General features: G+C 38.8%; 1 protein-coding gene across 4 annotated transcripts in view; it reads right to left on the bottom strand.

The window, feature by feature from the left end:
- The window catches only part of abl1 (c-abl oncogene 1, non-receptor tyrosine kinase), a 31,191-nt gene that overhangs the window by 7,397 nt on the left and 8,051 nt on the right, over window positions 1-15,743 (bottom strand). For 3 of the 4 annotated variants that reach the window (XM_037979625.1, XM_017407657.3, XM_017407656.3), the window contains 2 exons: window positions 1,950-2,114; window positions 908-1,203 (listed from right to left, as the gene is read on the bottom strand). In XM_037979625.1, the coding sequence (XP_037835553.1) occupies window positions 908-1,203; window positions 1,950-2,114 (461 nt within the window). Of the gene's footprint in view, window positions 1-907; window positions 1,204-1,949; window positions 2,115-6,841; window positions 7,534-15,743 lie in introns of those variants that run through there. The other variant, XM_017407658.3, reaches the window with a different exon arrangement.

Raw genomic sequence — 15,743 nt, 5'->3', positions numbered from 1 at the left:
TAGTGGAAGTCCAGAGAACAATATGAGAGGAGAAACCTTGTGCATGCCTGTGTGCATGTGTCTGGCTGTCTCCGTCTGTGTTTGTGCATTTGTTTTGCTTTTTTTTTTATGTTTGAGCGTACATACGTAGCTACATCTGTCTGCACTACGCATGTCTTAGTATGAGCGTGAATAACTGGGTCAGGCCTCCTGTTTGCTGCTCATTATGAGAAGCGCACAGTGGTGGTCAAAGGCATTTTTGTCATAGCTAAAGTTCCTGAAGCTAGCTCACCTCGCTTCATCACACAGAAGGGTCACACTGACAAAAAGCTGCAATTTCTTAAAGGGAATCCCACACTAAACAAAATATAGCAGTAAACCAACCGAAACTAACATATCTGACCATTTAAAGAACGAGAAAATAGTGATTTGTGATTTTATATTTTGGGGTTTCAGTGGTTACATTTGAAGGAACTTATCGTTTTTTATACATACTATTGTTAGTTTATGCATGTGATTTAGAAATTATGTTTTACTAATCACAAAATGCAGCTTTAACTTGAAACAACCAATTTACTCATTTGAATGGTCATTTAAAGCATTAAATGTAGTTCTAACAAAGACATATTGAAGTTCTGAATGAGATTTTTTTTGTGCTTTAAACAGTAAGATTAACCTTTTCCCACAATATTACAAGCCTTTGAGAAGCAAAGTACAAGAGTTACAGGTGCAGCAGGAAGTTGTTTAATCCTCCCTTTATCAAACATAAGTCAGTCCAAAAGACTTGCAGTGCTGTTGCTACTGGTAGTAGACATAACAAGTAGTCTCTACTATACCCTCCAGCTTGTATTCTTTGACAATGAAAATGTATATTGTATATAGTCTGGATGAATATACTGCATATGTGAGCGTTTCCACTGGTGCCAACCTTGCCGTCTGATGCAGTGTTAATCCTGTAATGGTACACTCTCCCCTCATAGCGCAGAGAAATGGACCTCTGTCCCGGGCTGCTCTCGCTCTCCCGGACCAGGAAGCTCCCGTTGATGCCCGAGCTGAGCAGGTACTCGGCGGCGTTGCGCGACACGGGCCCATGGTACCAGCTGTGCTTCTCCAGGCTGTTGACTGGAGTGATGTAGTTGGACGGCACCCATCCCTGGCCATTCCTGGTCTGCGCCTCGCACCACTCACCGTTGTGGTTGTAACCCAGCACGCGCAACTTCTCTCCTAATCAACAACAACAACAACAAAATCTAAATCAGCTTGATGTGCAACACACAAATTGTTCTGATTATGTAAACTCAAGAAATTTGGATTGTATCTTCCAGATTATATCAGTTACAACAAATATTTTACAAAATTTAAAAAAGGTATTTGGCTGTATAAACCCTAAAATAACCATGTGTCAGAGTACACTAGGAAATTACATTATGCTAGACAGTTTCTTGTTTACTCTAATGGCTATGCTCCCTCCTTCCTTCCTTCATTTGTCTGTCTGATCCATCCGCAGTATTGTTTTACAGTTGGTTCAGTGGAAAAAGACCCAAGCGTCAAAACATTGTCAGGAAGTGAGAATCTGATGGGAATAAAGACAAAGAAGGGACACAAACAAGGAGATTCCCGGTTCCGGTCATAACCCTTTAGAGACGTGTTATCGCTGACGTGTAGCTCACCGTTTCTGTTACTTCCAACCTAAAGGCGCTAATAAGATTACCAGACATACTGGAAAACCACAGTGACACTTCTTTAGGTCAGTTCTGTTGAGAACGATCTAAAAACTGAATGTTGGCTGTGGTGATCAGGAGCTTTAAGATGATCAGAATTGTTCTGGCTGCAGACTTTAAGTGCATGCCCCATTATTGTTTTTCTTGTTTCCTTTTATGCTTCCAGATGTCCAGTACATAATGTAAACACCAAATGTATTCTTTCAATTACCCATAAATAGCCCCCATCCCCCCACCCCCTCTCCTCACCTTTAGTAATGCTTAGTGTGTTGTCACCGCTCGCCACAAAATCGTAGAGTGCAACAAACAGGTTGGGGTCATTCTCACTGGGTCCCGCTAACAGGTTCTCTTTGGAGTTCCAGCGAGCTGCTTCTGACAGACCCTGACCCTCAAAGTCTGGTCTCCGGAGAGCTTCTAGAAAAAAAAAAAACACAAAGACAAGTCAGTCAGAAGCCTTACAGACAAGAAAACATGAATAATTCATTGCTGAGGAGAGACTGTAAGACACTGTATAGAAGTGTGAAGTAAGCCCCATGAAGCTTCTCTTCAACAACTTCACAAAAATCAGATGATTCAGCAAGAACGAGCTCCTCCTGCGTAATGTTCTTTAAAAAAGTTCTACATCTTTTCAACTTGTTCTCACAAGCCACGCATCGCCTGTGGTCCCACAGTTGCGTTAAAGTAATAAACCTGATCACGCAGCCTGCACCGTCCCTCTCGTCTCTGCAGCTTTTCATTTCCTAAATTATCCTTACTAAAGTTTTAATTTGCGTCAGTGCCTAAGTGTAGACAACTAAGCCACATCAAAGCATGAGAATCTGACTCAACGGGAAACTTCATAGTACCTGTAAAATTGATGCGAGAGAACCTCACGGTGAGTTCAGCTCCGCAAATTACAGAAGTGAGAATTATAGCAATCTTACGGCAGTAAAACCGATGGATAAATCCAATTACAGGAGAATAAGATAGAGGAAAAAAAGATTTATATGTCTTTAAAACAAAGAGACTAAAAAGGAAAGTCAGGTTTTATAGGCTGCTAAGTACGAGCCTGCCAGTGTGGTTTCCCCCCAGCTGTTATCTAACATTTCATAACCCCAGCTCAGATATGTTGAAGCAGCTTTAGGTTTTCACCATACAATTAAATGAAGTATTTCTAAATAAGCGGAAACAAAAGAAGGATAAAAGTTTAAAACAACTAGACTGTGATCAAATCTTCAAAAGGTGATGAAACACAGAAAATAAAGAAAATTAATTTCTGCCTACTATATTGGGGCAAAATCTAAGTGGTTGAATTAAAACATTTCAGGGCAAATGGGCTTCAGAGTGTTAAAACTTCTTTTATTAGTCAGTGTCTCTCACCATAGGCTGACTTGGCTGTCTCAGTAGCCAACTGGTTAACTGGTTAGGAGTGTTGTCAGCTGATCTTGTTCGTTTCAGCCTCACAGGATTTAAGAACAGATTCATGTCTTTATTTGCTTTTCTTTCTCACTTTCCAACCACCGTCAAACAACCTGCGAGATCCATCCCTACCGCTGACATAGATGCACTGATTTGGTGCCATTGTTTCATTTATTTCATCTAGTTTTGTCATTTCTCACTTGGTCTCCAGCCTTCGTCACAATCTACTTTGCACCACGGCTGTTGGTAAACTGACACTTTTCAGAAACAAGAAGTAAAAAGATTGTGTACAGATAAATGCTTTGGGCAACTAACAGGAACTTTTAAATGTATTTATTTGGCCTTTTATAGATTAGTCTAACAACAATAATGCATGTAACACTGATGGAGTTTTTTCTAACATTAGCATTTTACAGAACTCCTACTAATAGTCTAAGCACAAACAAATAAGATACAGAGGTAAACAACAATTAAAGCTCATAATGCATTTGCTTTTAATGCCTTCCTGCAAGTGAAGAGACTATTTTATTATCTGCTGGTGCCACACTGACCCTGACTGCATGATATTTTAGCCTAAACAAACTCGGTGCATGATTAAAAGTTCCAAGAACGTTTTAATAACTAGCTGAAGCTTGAACTAGAGATTATTTCACTCAGAGCACTATATCAGTATTTGTTCTACTCCATATCTATGACCTGATGTTGCAGAACTTGGGTTTTCACGCTCAGAGATTAGATCAGCACCGTCTATTATGATATACCAAAAGATTTGAAGATGCAAAGCTGTGAAAATGTCGTCCATTAGATAACTCAGGAACGCGTAAAATTATTGTTCTACAAATCTGATGAAAGATTTTTATTAGTTGGCGGAAGAGATGTTGAAGGAAAAGGAAGTCTCCTGGCACAATAATGTAGCAGATTCCAACCTGGTCACCACTCTTTTTATTACACCAGTTGATATTAGCTGGGAGAATCCAGAAACCAGGATCACCCAATCGTTGTTTTGACAAGAACTGAGAAGGACAATGTGCACTACAATAACACAGCCATAGCAAGAGCTGAACAGAATACTGCAAAGACAAAATGCTGTGGAAAAACTAAATAGAAGAGTCACATGCTCCGTCTCTGGCATGAACATTTCTCTGGAATGTTGTTAAATATAATGCTCTAAGCAACTGAGGATATGGTCAATGCGACCTCAGGATTTTAAGGTCAAATGTGAGCTCCAAACGAAAAAGCTTTGAAGTCACAGATGCAGAAGACTTGTCTTTAAAAGGTAAGCCTAAATTACAACATACGGCACTAAAGCTGTATTTTTCTGGGGAAGTGGACAGACGCGGCTCGTCACATGACATTGTTGATAGGTCGCAGACGTCGCTGCCTACACACAATAAAAATCAGAGCCAAATGCGGTGCTTCTTGCAGATTATTTTTTAATTTTTATACTTTTATCTTTATGTTTCTAACTGCAACTACCAGGCACCATTTTTAAGAGAAAATCCAAGATGAAATCATGCCATTTTAGGTCCAGCACTGAAGGATATTATGACAAGCAGCCAAAGACTTCAATTTCAGTTTATCCCTTGGTAACACTAACAAGAGTGGTGTGTTCCTCCAAAGAATATCGTAGAATGAAAAACAGATGAGGCCAGAAATCAAGCCAGGTAGAAAAGAGGCGGCAGTTAAAAAAAAAAAAGAAAAAGAAAAAGATTTTGATTAGAGATGAGGAAAGACTATATTACTGAAGGTTTTGCCAGGTCATAAAGTGTGGGCAGCACATTTGAGCGGGCTCTGCCACACACATCCACATTAACTGCCACAAATACCACACACCTTTTATGAGAAGGTGACGGCACACTGCCACAAGAAAACATGCACTTAGGACTGGGAAAGGGGGAAGAAAAGAAAAAAATCATACAGAATCCACGAAAGTAATAGCGAAAGAAACAAAAAAGACTGTTCCACGGGCTGGAGTTGGAAGTGGGAAAAATGACAGCATGCCTTGGCTTCGTTTCGGAGATGACATTCAAAATGATTAAAGTCGTTAAAGGCACTTCATTCTGAGAGTCATACACTGATGCAAGAGAAAAATATTTTAGAGAAAGTCATTAAATCAGCATATGTAGGTGAGTGTTACTGTGTGGTCTAATTCCACGGAGTCGGCCAAAATCCCAACAACATATGTGTGTCGGCTGAGGGCATACATTTTTCTTGCATCACCTGTCATCATCTGAATGGGAGGTGGCACAAAAAACAGGGAGCAAACATCTCTGATTAAGTTCTACTAGACCAGGGGTCACTCTGCTGTAGCTCTCCTGGGTTTTATCATGTGACAAAACTATTAAATGAATATTTAAAATTATAACCACAATAGGCAAACAACAGAAATATCTGGCAAGTCATTCTGGTAACACCAAGAATTAGAAGCAACCGATTGCCTTTGATAAAAACATTGAATAAAATTTGAATTAAACTAAGTTTTCTGCCTTTAGGAGAGGAAATTTAAATCAGTCATGATTAAACATTCAACAAACTGGCCAAACTTTCATTTTTACTCTAGTTATAGGCTAGTTCAGGGTTTAGATTTTAACAAAGGGGATCTAGACAAGAAAATGTTTCCTTTTATTTTTGGACTTCTTTTAATAGGTGTTTGCCGTTTTTCTTTGTTCCAGCATGCAAAAATGCAAACATCTGTTAAAAGTTTATTACAGATTTTTCACTTCACGATGCCACGACTTTTTATGTGAAGTATTTATACAACACTTACTGGGCTGTGCTTTCTTTATTTTAAGCATCAAGTGCATTTTGCAGCTTTTGGCAAATGTTATATAGTAGGAAAAGGAGCAGGAATGGCTGTTTTGACTGTAAAGATTGCAGACTCCTATATTAGACTAACAGCTTCTAGTTACATTCGAAAGCTGAAAGTATTTAAAAAAAATGCCAAATCGTTTCCAAGCACAAAACAATAGGGCCTGCAAATTTTTTAAAAAAAAAGGTTATATAACATTTTAATATGAGATCTACCATTTGTCTTACATAGTGTTTAAGATTCTGTCACGGTTCTTCACTTCACTTCAGTGGTTGGATGATTATCTTTTAAATCTTATAGTTGTTCAGTCTTTGGTTTTTTTGGAGATTTCGTAGCAGATTATTAAATGACTAAAGCTTTCTTGCCCACCCCCAAGTAAACCTTTTGTTCCTTCCGTCACATGCAACCTATCTGTGCACAAAGTTAAAACTAGGTCACAATATGCAACACATAAATCATTTCATTATGCGGACAGTGAAGAAGTCTGAAGTAATGGCGAGCAGCAAAGAGGTGAAAAAGGAAAGTGCAGGCAGAGATTAACTCCCCTCTCCTCATAAACAAGAGTTACGTGGGATATGGCCAGGAGTCAGATTTCCTTGTATTCTCTTCTCCATCTTTTTTTTTCCCCCCACCAAGTTTTTTCCTCTGCAGCCAGCCAGTGTGTCTGGCCTCCCTCACCCTCCCCTGTGCTTATCCCCCGCTCTCCCCTCCCCATTCTTTAGTTTCCACAGCTCAGAAGTCACTGTTGAGACTTAACACGGTCATCCCTAGTCTTTTTTTTCCTCCTTTTCTTTGTGTTGAATAACCATGGCTTTTCTCCTCATTCCTGGCATATCTCCCTTGATATGTATGTGTAAACGTTTCGGATCAAAGGAAGCTGTAAAATCAAGAACCAAGCTGAGACAACGCATTAGCCATTACTAAATATTCTTACCTTCCAAGTAACAGCTCGAGGATGATGAGAGGCCTTTCTTAGATTTACACCCCACCAATTTTAGGCATATCTCCAACATTTTCATCTGCTTTCGGTCCCTTCCTGCTGAAAGTGTTGCTTGTTCAAATCAGATAGCATTCACACGCTTTTATCTACATATGTCCAACCAAATGAAAGCGAAAAAAAACTGTTTTCTCGGGTTTTTCCCACTTGAGTAAATCCCCTTCGTCTTTACTTTCCTTTTAAAGCTTGAAGTGTGCTATCCAGCGAAGCCTACCAACTTTTTCTTAAGAGAGTCTCCATCTTTTTTTCTTCCCCCTCGTTGGGCTATTGGTAACTCCGCTTATAAGAGCTAAAACAAAAAATCCAGCCGGGCAGATCAAGTCCAGGAGGTTGGTAGATTCGTGGATGTGTCAGTTGAGTAGGCAGTAGGGCAGTCTGAGCGGGGCCATTCTTCTATTCCGTCCCCCCGGTGCGAGTTTGTATCCGAAGCACAGGGACCACTCGTGCTACAGCAGCCAACAAAGGGCCTCTTTCAAGCTCAGCTTACTGCACTCAATGACATCAACCGAGCACTCCCACCTCCAAAAGTAGGAGGGAGAGACTCGCTACCACACACACATACAGACACACACTCTTCAAGAAGAATGCAAACAGCACTTCTACAGCATCCAAAAGTCATACCAGCATTGCGACAAAAGCTTCAAAAGTCTCACTTAGAACTATGCTGACTTTCAGCTTTTAGGTGTTTTGAGTCATTTCCTTCTTTTATGAAAGTCATATGGCGATTACCAGATGCTCCTCCTCCAGCCTTTCAACCCCTTCCCCCCACGCTTGTCTTTTTCTCAATTCTCCCTCCACCTCAGTCCTGGTTTTTCCCTCTCTTTCTCCACTCTGAAATGTTTACAGGTTGAGGAATCAGTTATGGAAACAGGACTGGGTTGTTACAGGCATAAATAAATCTCTAACGAGAAGTGCACCCTTTACTGGTTTCCTCTGCACCTCATGAGCCACTTTAAATGGGCACTTTACCATACAGCCAATTCAAACAGGAATAAAACAAAAGCTACATAACTTGACCCATCAAAATTAGAATTCAAATCTTGTAGTTTATGTCTGGTTTAAATGAAACAAGTTGGCATCCAATATTATTTTTCTGTCATGTGTTCACATTAGGGTTACTTCCTAGTTTGGTCCATCTGACAACTGGACATATTACTGCTCAATATCTGTTACCATTCTGCTAAAATTCCTCATTTTTACAGGAAAACACAAGAGGAAATTGACAAAATTATGGAAGGCCATCCAAAACAACATTAGGTTCACTAACAAAAAAGGATTGTTATTTTCAACATAAACAGTCATACTCAAAAGAAATACCATATTTGTAAGTTTTATGTCCGTAATTTCTCAAGTGTGTTTTCTGTTTTATTGCAGACTACTCTTCCACATTTATCATTTTGTCCACTTGCGTCACACAGGATTAGGGTTTATTATTACCTTAAAAAAAAAGTTTAATCTCAAGAACAGCTGCAATGCACTGACTAAGCCTAGCAAAAATGTGCCAGGAAAATGACAAACATCCAAGACTGTGTGGGTCTGACTTCTGAGATAAGTCCTCCACAAAAGGGTAACTGCTGGGAACCTGACTCTATGACACCACAACACGTAGCATTAACGCCAAACCAGTCAACTGGATCAATTTATCACTGGGTTTCCAATTCAGGGGGGAAAATATGGCTAAATATATTCCAGGTTCCAACACAAAAACTAAACAAATTACAATGATGTAAACAGTTTTCATGGTTAGCATCAATCAAAGTGAAAAAACTGATATGGCTGACTTTTACTACTCATTTAAACCTAATACCGTATTTTCCAGACTATAAGGGGCACTTCAAAGCCTTCAATTTTCTCAGAAAACGACAGTGTGCCTTATAATCCGAAGCGCCTTATATATGTAAGAAGTCTGCAATATCCTTATGTGAGTTTCGAACGGTTTGATTATATTTGTGATCTCTCATTAGGGATCATATAAATGCTGATACAGATGAACCAGCTCCGCTAGAGCACAGAAATCGACCATTTTGAATGGACTGCGGTACACATGGTCCGCACGAAGTTACAAAAATTGGGAGGTGCATGACGATGCGCCTTATAGTCCTGTGCGCCTAGTAGTGCGGAAAATACGGTACATTTCCTAATTTATTCATATCGTTGTTTATAATAAAATTTTGGAAAAACTTTAGATTAAAAAAAATCTAATTGTCTTGCATATCCTTTAGGAAGCTTATGAACTACTTTTATAACAGTTTTAACAAACCTTTATCCGAGAATCATTGACATCAAATTTACTCAATGTGCTTTTGGTAAACAAGTTAAAGTTAAATTGAAGTTAAATTAGACACCCATTTAAACGTTAACAAAAGAAGCAAAAGATTACCTATCCGTAATACTTCTACAAATCTTAACTGAAAAAGCAGTAAAATTACTGGTGCATGCATGGAAAGCTTTTATGCAGCAGGTAGATTTTACTATATTCATAAAATCTAAGCACATCCTGTTCAGTTCATGCACTCAAGCTAAAAATGAGAATAGGCCTAAATATAAAAACATCCACAACAGCCTTGATATCTGAACGTAGTAACGAATGCTTTATCTGCCAGCAGTAATGAGGATCCTTCAACATGCCCTCAGTCTTGCTTTGCACCAACACCCTACATTGACCGTGAAGTCACATGGCACCCAACTCCTACATCATCACCGCTGTGCTGGTATGGCAAACATTTGTCTTCTTCTCATGCACCACCCCAAACACCAATTAAGAAGAAATGCAGGCTTCCTCGAACTCTGAGGAAGGCCTATTAACTTACCGCAGTCACCAAGTGTCGGAGAGATGAGAGGATAAATGCAAGAGAAGAGGGGCTGTAAAAAAAAAAAAAAAAAAATGGAGGCAAGAGGAAAAAAGGTTGCAGATGGAGAAGCATGAAGCACATTGTTTGGTAATGAGCTCATAGCAGAATGGCTCGCGCTTTATATTGTGGACTAATATGTTAAAAGTTAGCTGACGTATATCCACCCACGATGTGGTTTTTGGCACTTTGCTTCTCATATGCCCGCTCCTGGATGCAAAAACCCTTTCTTTAAACCTTTACTCAGGAAACAAACTGTATCCCCATAGTCTCCCATTACAGATAAAACTATAGTGGTGCAAGGAGCGATACTGCCAAAAGACTTTATTAACTGTAACGTTTATTGCCAGGAATATATCACACTCATTTATCACTACTTTTTAACCAATTTGCGTTAAACATGGGTTGTTACTCTTTGAGGACCGTTTCACTTTTATCCTTTCACGTTATGCACAAGAGAGCACACACACTGAAACACGCCATTCGACAGTGGCAAAAGCCTACACTCGCCATAAATCTCGTCTATCTATGTTATGGAAGAACAGATATTACGCTAACTCTTAAACCGAGCTAGCTTTCTAATTACAGAGTAGGAAATGGTGACAGACAAAGAGTGGGGGGGAAAGGCAGTGTACACTCCTAATAGTGACTTTGCACTGCACGCAGCTTATTGTTTCATTGTTGTGCCTGACTTGCAATTAGAGCAATCTATAACTGTCACATGCAGCTAAATATCAGACACTATGGAACCAGGTATTACACATGCGGTGTGTTGATGTGTTTACATACGTGTCTGTTTACTCAGGGCTCTCTAGAGAACGCAGTCAGAGTGTCTGAGGGATGCAGACCAGCAGACGAGGTTAAGGGGCTTAGATTTCCACATAATTTGCAGCTCGGTAAATGGATGGGCACTTGAGATCCAAACAGCCTGCTCTAGTTCAAGGTTAAAGGGGTAGTTCAAATCTTTTGAAGTGTGGTTCTGTGGAAAGGTTATGGGCAATTATTGTCTTTCCAGCTGCAGATCCTGAATGACCTCAGTTTGGGCCGAAGCCAAAGTGGATTGTTTCCATCTAAAAACAACTCTAATTTCAAAAATCTCTTGAGGTTCATGCGGAGGCATTTAACAAAACCTTAACACTGCCGTTATTTTACATTACACATATTTTTGTACAATTCTACAGTTATTTATGAGAGCAAGTAGCAGCATAAGCAGCTAGCTTTAGCACTTCTTTTGCAGCCTGGGGGCAATTCTAGCAGGATTATCATATTTCTGCTGGGACACTTGTGCAATGCAAAATTAACAGTGGTGTAAAGTTTAACAAACTCAAACTTTGAAATCTTTTGAGACTGGCGTTGTTTTAGGGCAACAGCAATCCATTTTGGTATTTATTCCCGCTCAGTCTAGCTGTAATCTTATCAAACCTAAAAGAATTTAACACTTTCTTCAAACTGGGGTCATCCAAAGAGCTACCCAACAAGTATGATATTAACTGTTCATAAACTTTACACAGAAAGCCACTCTAAAAAAATCCTAACTATTCCTTTAAAGTTGTGGCATCAGCTTTTGATGGTGTAATTTACCAATCTTGACAATTATAGAAACCAAATCTTCATCAACATTGCAAGCTTAGATGCAAAACAGCAATAGTTTTTAATCAAATTAAAAAAAAAAAAAAATAGGATGAAATAAAATCTATCTATTGGCACGGACTGAGCAGAGATTTTGGTAAAGAATCAAGGGAATCATTTTGCCGTGATAGCAGACAAAAAAAATAGGGAAACTAAAACCAGATGACTCAAAATCTTTGCTTATTTCTTCAAACAATAGTCTGTGTTGCTTCAAAACAAAAAAAACAACCCAAGACAGAAGATTTGCTAACCTGACATGCATGACTGGTTGCCATGTTTTAATTCACAAGTAATCAGCTAAGCAACAAGTCAACTAATCTACTCAGTGTCAGAAATAAGTGGATTAGCAAAAATCACTCTGTTTGACTCCGAACGCTGAGATAAAAGCACAACTTTGTTATTTAATAGTTTTAGTGTGGCTTGTTCTTGGCTTTCTCAGATCGAGTGTGCAAATTAAAGAAGCCAAAGCTCTTCAAAAACAAAAAATTAAAAAAAGGAAAAAGAAATGACAAAGCAGAAAAGTAAGTGCTCTAATAGAAAAAACGAGACAGTCATTTCCAATGAAACTGTAAACAGATTTTGATATACTTATGCTTAATTCAGTGATTTCACTGCAAATAAAACCATGTAATACAAGATGACAAACTCATCTTCATGGGACAGAGAGAACATTTTTTGGTGCACAGCTTTTCTGCTATCATCTTTTCATATATTAGAGACATTAAATGTGCAAGGGGCCCAACAGACACCGGAGTATAAAAACAGCCACAGACGTACAGAAAAGTGACTCTGGCTATGAGACTCCTTAGCTGCCATGGGGAAACAGCTTAGGCTCCTCTTAGTGTCTAAACGGATCCAGATGCAGCTAGTTTTACATGCTCTTATCCCCTTACAATGCAATGAAGAAGAATTTAATGCAACACAAAAAGACTCTACAGCATAGCAGTATGGTGAATTATGGCCTGGAGAGGAAAATCACAAATCAAAAAACACGCAAAGTGACCGAACAATGCCTAGGAGAAGATAGTTTTGGTTAATCTTGCTCAATTAGAGTTCTGTGTACATATTTGGTAAACAGAAGAATTACGACATTTTCAACTGAATATTTTCCAGAGGACAGCAAATGTCCAAATGTTAAATTGTTACTGTCAGGTAATCTGTAGGGAATTAAGGAATTTCTGCACAAGTGGGCTAGATTTCTTTTCTTCCTCATTTTAAAAAGAGGCAGCTATGGCTCCAGTTCAGTCTTCTTGGCATCTGAGGTAACAGGTTGTCTGTTGAGAAAACAACAGCTGTGTCTGGAGCTGCCTGCTTGGGCATGGAGCAGGGAACAAGAGGAGGGTTTTTTCACCCTCTTGCATGCGTGTTTGTGTATGTGCACATGGAACCAGGTGGTGACAAGCTCCCAAGCTGCATTCCTAACTCTGCTTGGAAGTTCTCAGTGACCAAAGTTAAAAAAAATTTAAAAAATCACTGGCACTCCTTTGTGACTACAGTGATATTACGTCTGACTTTAAACGTAGCTCACAAAAGTTTGATCAGTCTAGAAGGAAAATCAGACTCAGCAACACAACTTTTAAGCAAACAAAAAAAAAAAACCTCTGTAAATGAACATTTTCTTGTCAGGAATTTGATCAATCATGAGCCTAGGTCACATAACAGAGCGTTTCAGATGCTGAAGCGAAAGGACAAAATCTCGTGTGAATAAGTGACTCATTGTTTGTCCTAAACTGACAAGCACACACTTTCAACTGTTCTGTCCAAAACAGTGGGTCTAAAGTGTACAGAAAAAACGTTGGCAAAGCTGATGTTTGTACATTTAGAGCCATTTTTAGCTGCTGTCTCTCTTGGCCAGCACACTCTTTAAAAATAAAAAAGATTGCTTAAGAGTTCTAATTTCCTTATTAAATAAAGGTCTAACTAAATCCAGTTTTTTATTTTTTGCTCTGCATCTCTCTCTTTCCATACTTCCTACATTACAAAAATAAATTTTAGCCAATAAATTACTTGTTTAATAACACCATATAAATTAGAACTGGAACCTTAACAAATCAAAGCTAAATGATCCATTTTGTTAATATTATCTAAACATGAATAACGCAGAGGTTCCCCAAAGTTGAGGTCAGTAAACTCCAATTTGAGAGCTACATATATCAAATTAACTTTATAACTGATAGCCAAAAGCATATTTAGTTATTTAGTCTCAACTGTTACAAAGAAAGTGAAAACATTGGTCATAAATGCATAAAATGTTACTTAATGTATGCCATGGCTCTTTGTTTAGTAGCTTATTAGCCATGTTTGTATACTTGAGCAATAGTCTAACCCCACCCCTAACCCTTTATTTTGGGAATGAAAAGCAGAAACATTTGGGAACCACCGATCTACTCTATACCAAACATAAATTAAGATTTGTACAAGTTAAAGTTATACTGTTTTCCTGAAGGCGACGCAGCATTTATTTTTTTCCCCTTTTAACACAGTCACTCTGAATCTTACTGGCCCTGAGGTACACATATTTGAACATACCAGAGGGGATTATGTCAGTACGGCTTTTTTTTTTTTTTATGCAAACGGATGTCTACAGATGACTGTAGTTGTAACTCATCAATAAGAAAACACGACTCTACCACAGTCTGGTTTCTTTTTAAGTCCTGTTTCGAGTTTGATAACAACGGCGCAAAAACAATGAATGTTTATCCCGATTTCTCTAAAAGTATGTCTAGCCGTGTCCAAAAAACAAGATGCAACTACAATTTTTTTTATTGAAAGAGAGAGGAAAAAAAAAGACAAGAGGGGAAGGAGGGGGATTGCATCAGCTCTTTGTGAGAGGAATGCACAGGAGGTCACATATTTCTTGGTGCTGCAGCAGCGCGCCCTGCGTTTAACTCGCTCACTTTCTCTCTGTGCAGAATCGGCAATATTACTCAACACATCGCTGGTGCAACAGATCATATAAAAACATGTGCTTCTCTGGGAAGCAATGTGGACTGGATCAAGAAACCTTTTGGCAGGATCCCATGAAAAATAGGGCATACTAATCAGAAAACACAGTTACACAATAGGGTTTTTTCTACCATCAAATACCTTTTAGAATGGAATGAGTACAGGTGTAATTAATAAAACCAACAAAGCCAGAATACACACATTCCACAGAAAATGCTTCGGTACTTGTACATACTGACGTACGGTCACAGTGTTATAGTTTAGTATAAAATTAGAAGAAAACAAAACAATCTGTCTTTTATGGAGTGCTAAAATGAGAAAACAACCCCTTTACAGCAGGAATAAAATTACACTATTTTCAAAATACTAGGATTGCAGTGTAAAAACTAAATGCTGGAGTTAAACCCCATATCTAAAAGAGCAAAGAACATCTTACAATAACCACTGGGTGTCACACAAGAGCAGCAGAATTTCACTCCAAAAACAAACTAAGGCCAATACGCTGCAACACCTTCACAGGTCACCGTTTGCTGCTTGATTAAAATGAATTACTGCTTACTGGAACTCGAAATGACAATTATATATAGACTGTAGTAATTTCTTTTAAATATGTACACATTTTAAACTTGAGGCCAGCAAAACTTTAGACTTTTCATCATTACTACTGATAGTGTTCTTGTGGATACTGTTTGTATGACTTGACAAAAGGGGAATTATCGACTACATTGACTTTTCAAAAAAAAAAACAACACACACACAGCTGTTCGGACGAGTCATTACGTAGGCAGTGTGACAAAGTGGACCATTTCCCAGGTAGCCAAGATTTGGTGAGAGAGAACACAAATCAGAAAAGATGCGTCATCAAGCCAGGAACAAGTGGGTTTCACAACACTAGATTCATTTATCACTCTGAAAAACCTGAGTAAAAAAAAAAAAAAAAAAACCTCTTAATGTAAACCATAACCGCATTTTTATAAACATGGAGGACTGCTGCGGCAAAGTCAGTGGATCCCAAAATAAAGTAATAGAGATCCGTTCGCACACATTTACAGATCATAACAAATAGTGATTCAAATCAAAAAAAAAAAAGACTACGAAACAGTAAACAAGATTAGATAAGCGAGAAGTCTATTAGTTAAGAATTTTACTGAATCTGCTTGCCCATAAATGTGCAGACAGGGCCATTTGCAGTGAGGAACAAGCCACAAGGGGCCTAACAGCTGGTCTGAATGAGCAATAAGATGAGCTGCTCGGTGGGTATGTTAAAGGGTATGTTCACACGCACGCACACTAAGACCCAAACGGACCATGGGAGGAGATTTGGTGTCTAGACTGTATAGATTCCTCAAGTTCCAGCTGAAAAGGAGACAGTCGCTGGCTAAAAAAGAAATAAATTCCCTTCCTGTGCGCACAGT

The sequence above is a fragment of the Kryptolebias marmoratus genome, linkage group LG14 (genome assembly GCF_001649575.2).
Source record: "Kryptolebias marmoratus isolate JLee-2015 linkage group LG14, ASM164957v2, whole genome shotgun sequence".
NCBI lineage: Eukaryota > Metazoa > Chordata > Actinopteri > Cyprinodontiformes > Rivulidae > Kryptolebias > Kryptolebias marmoratus.
The sequence above is the reverse complement of the archived record's forward strand: the minus strand, read 5'-3'. Positions and strand labels throughout refer to the sequence as shown.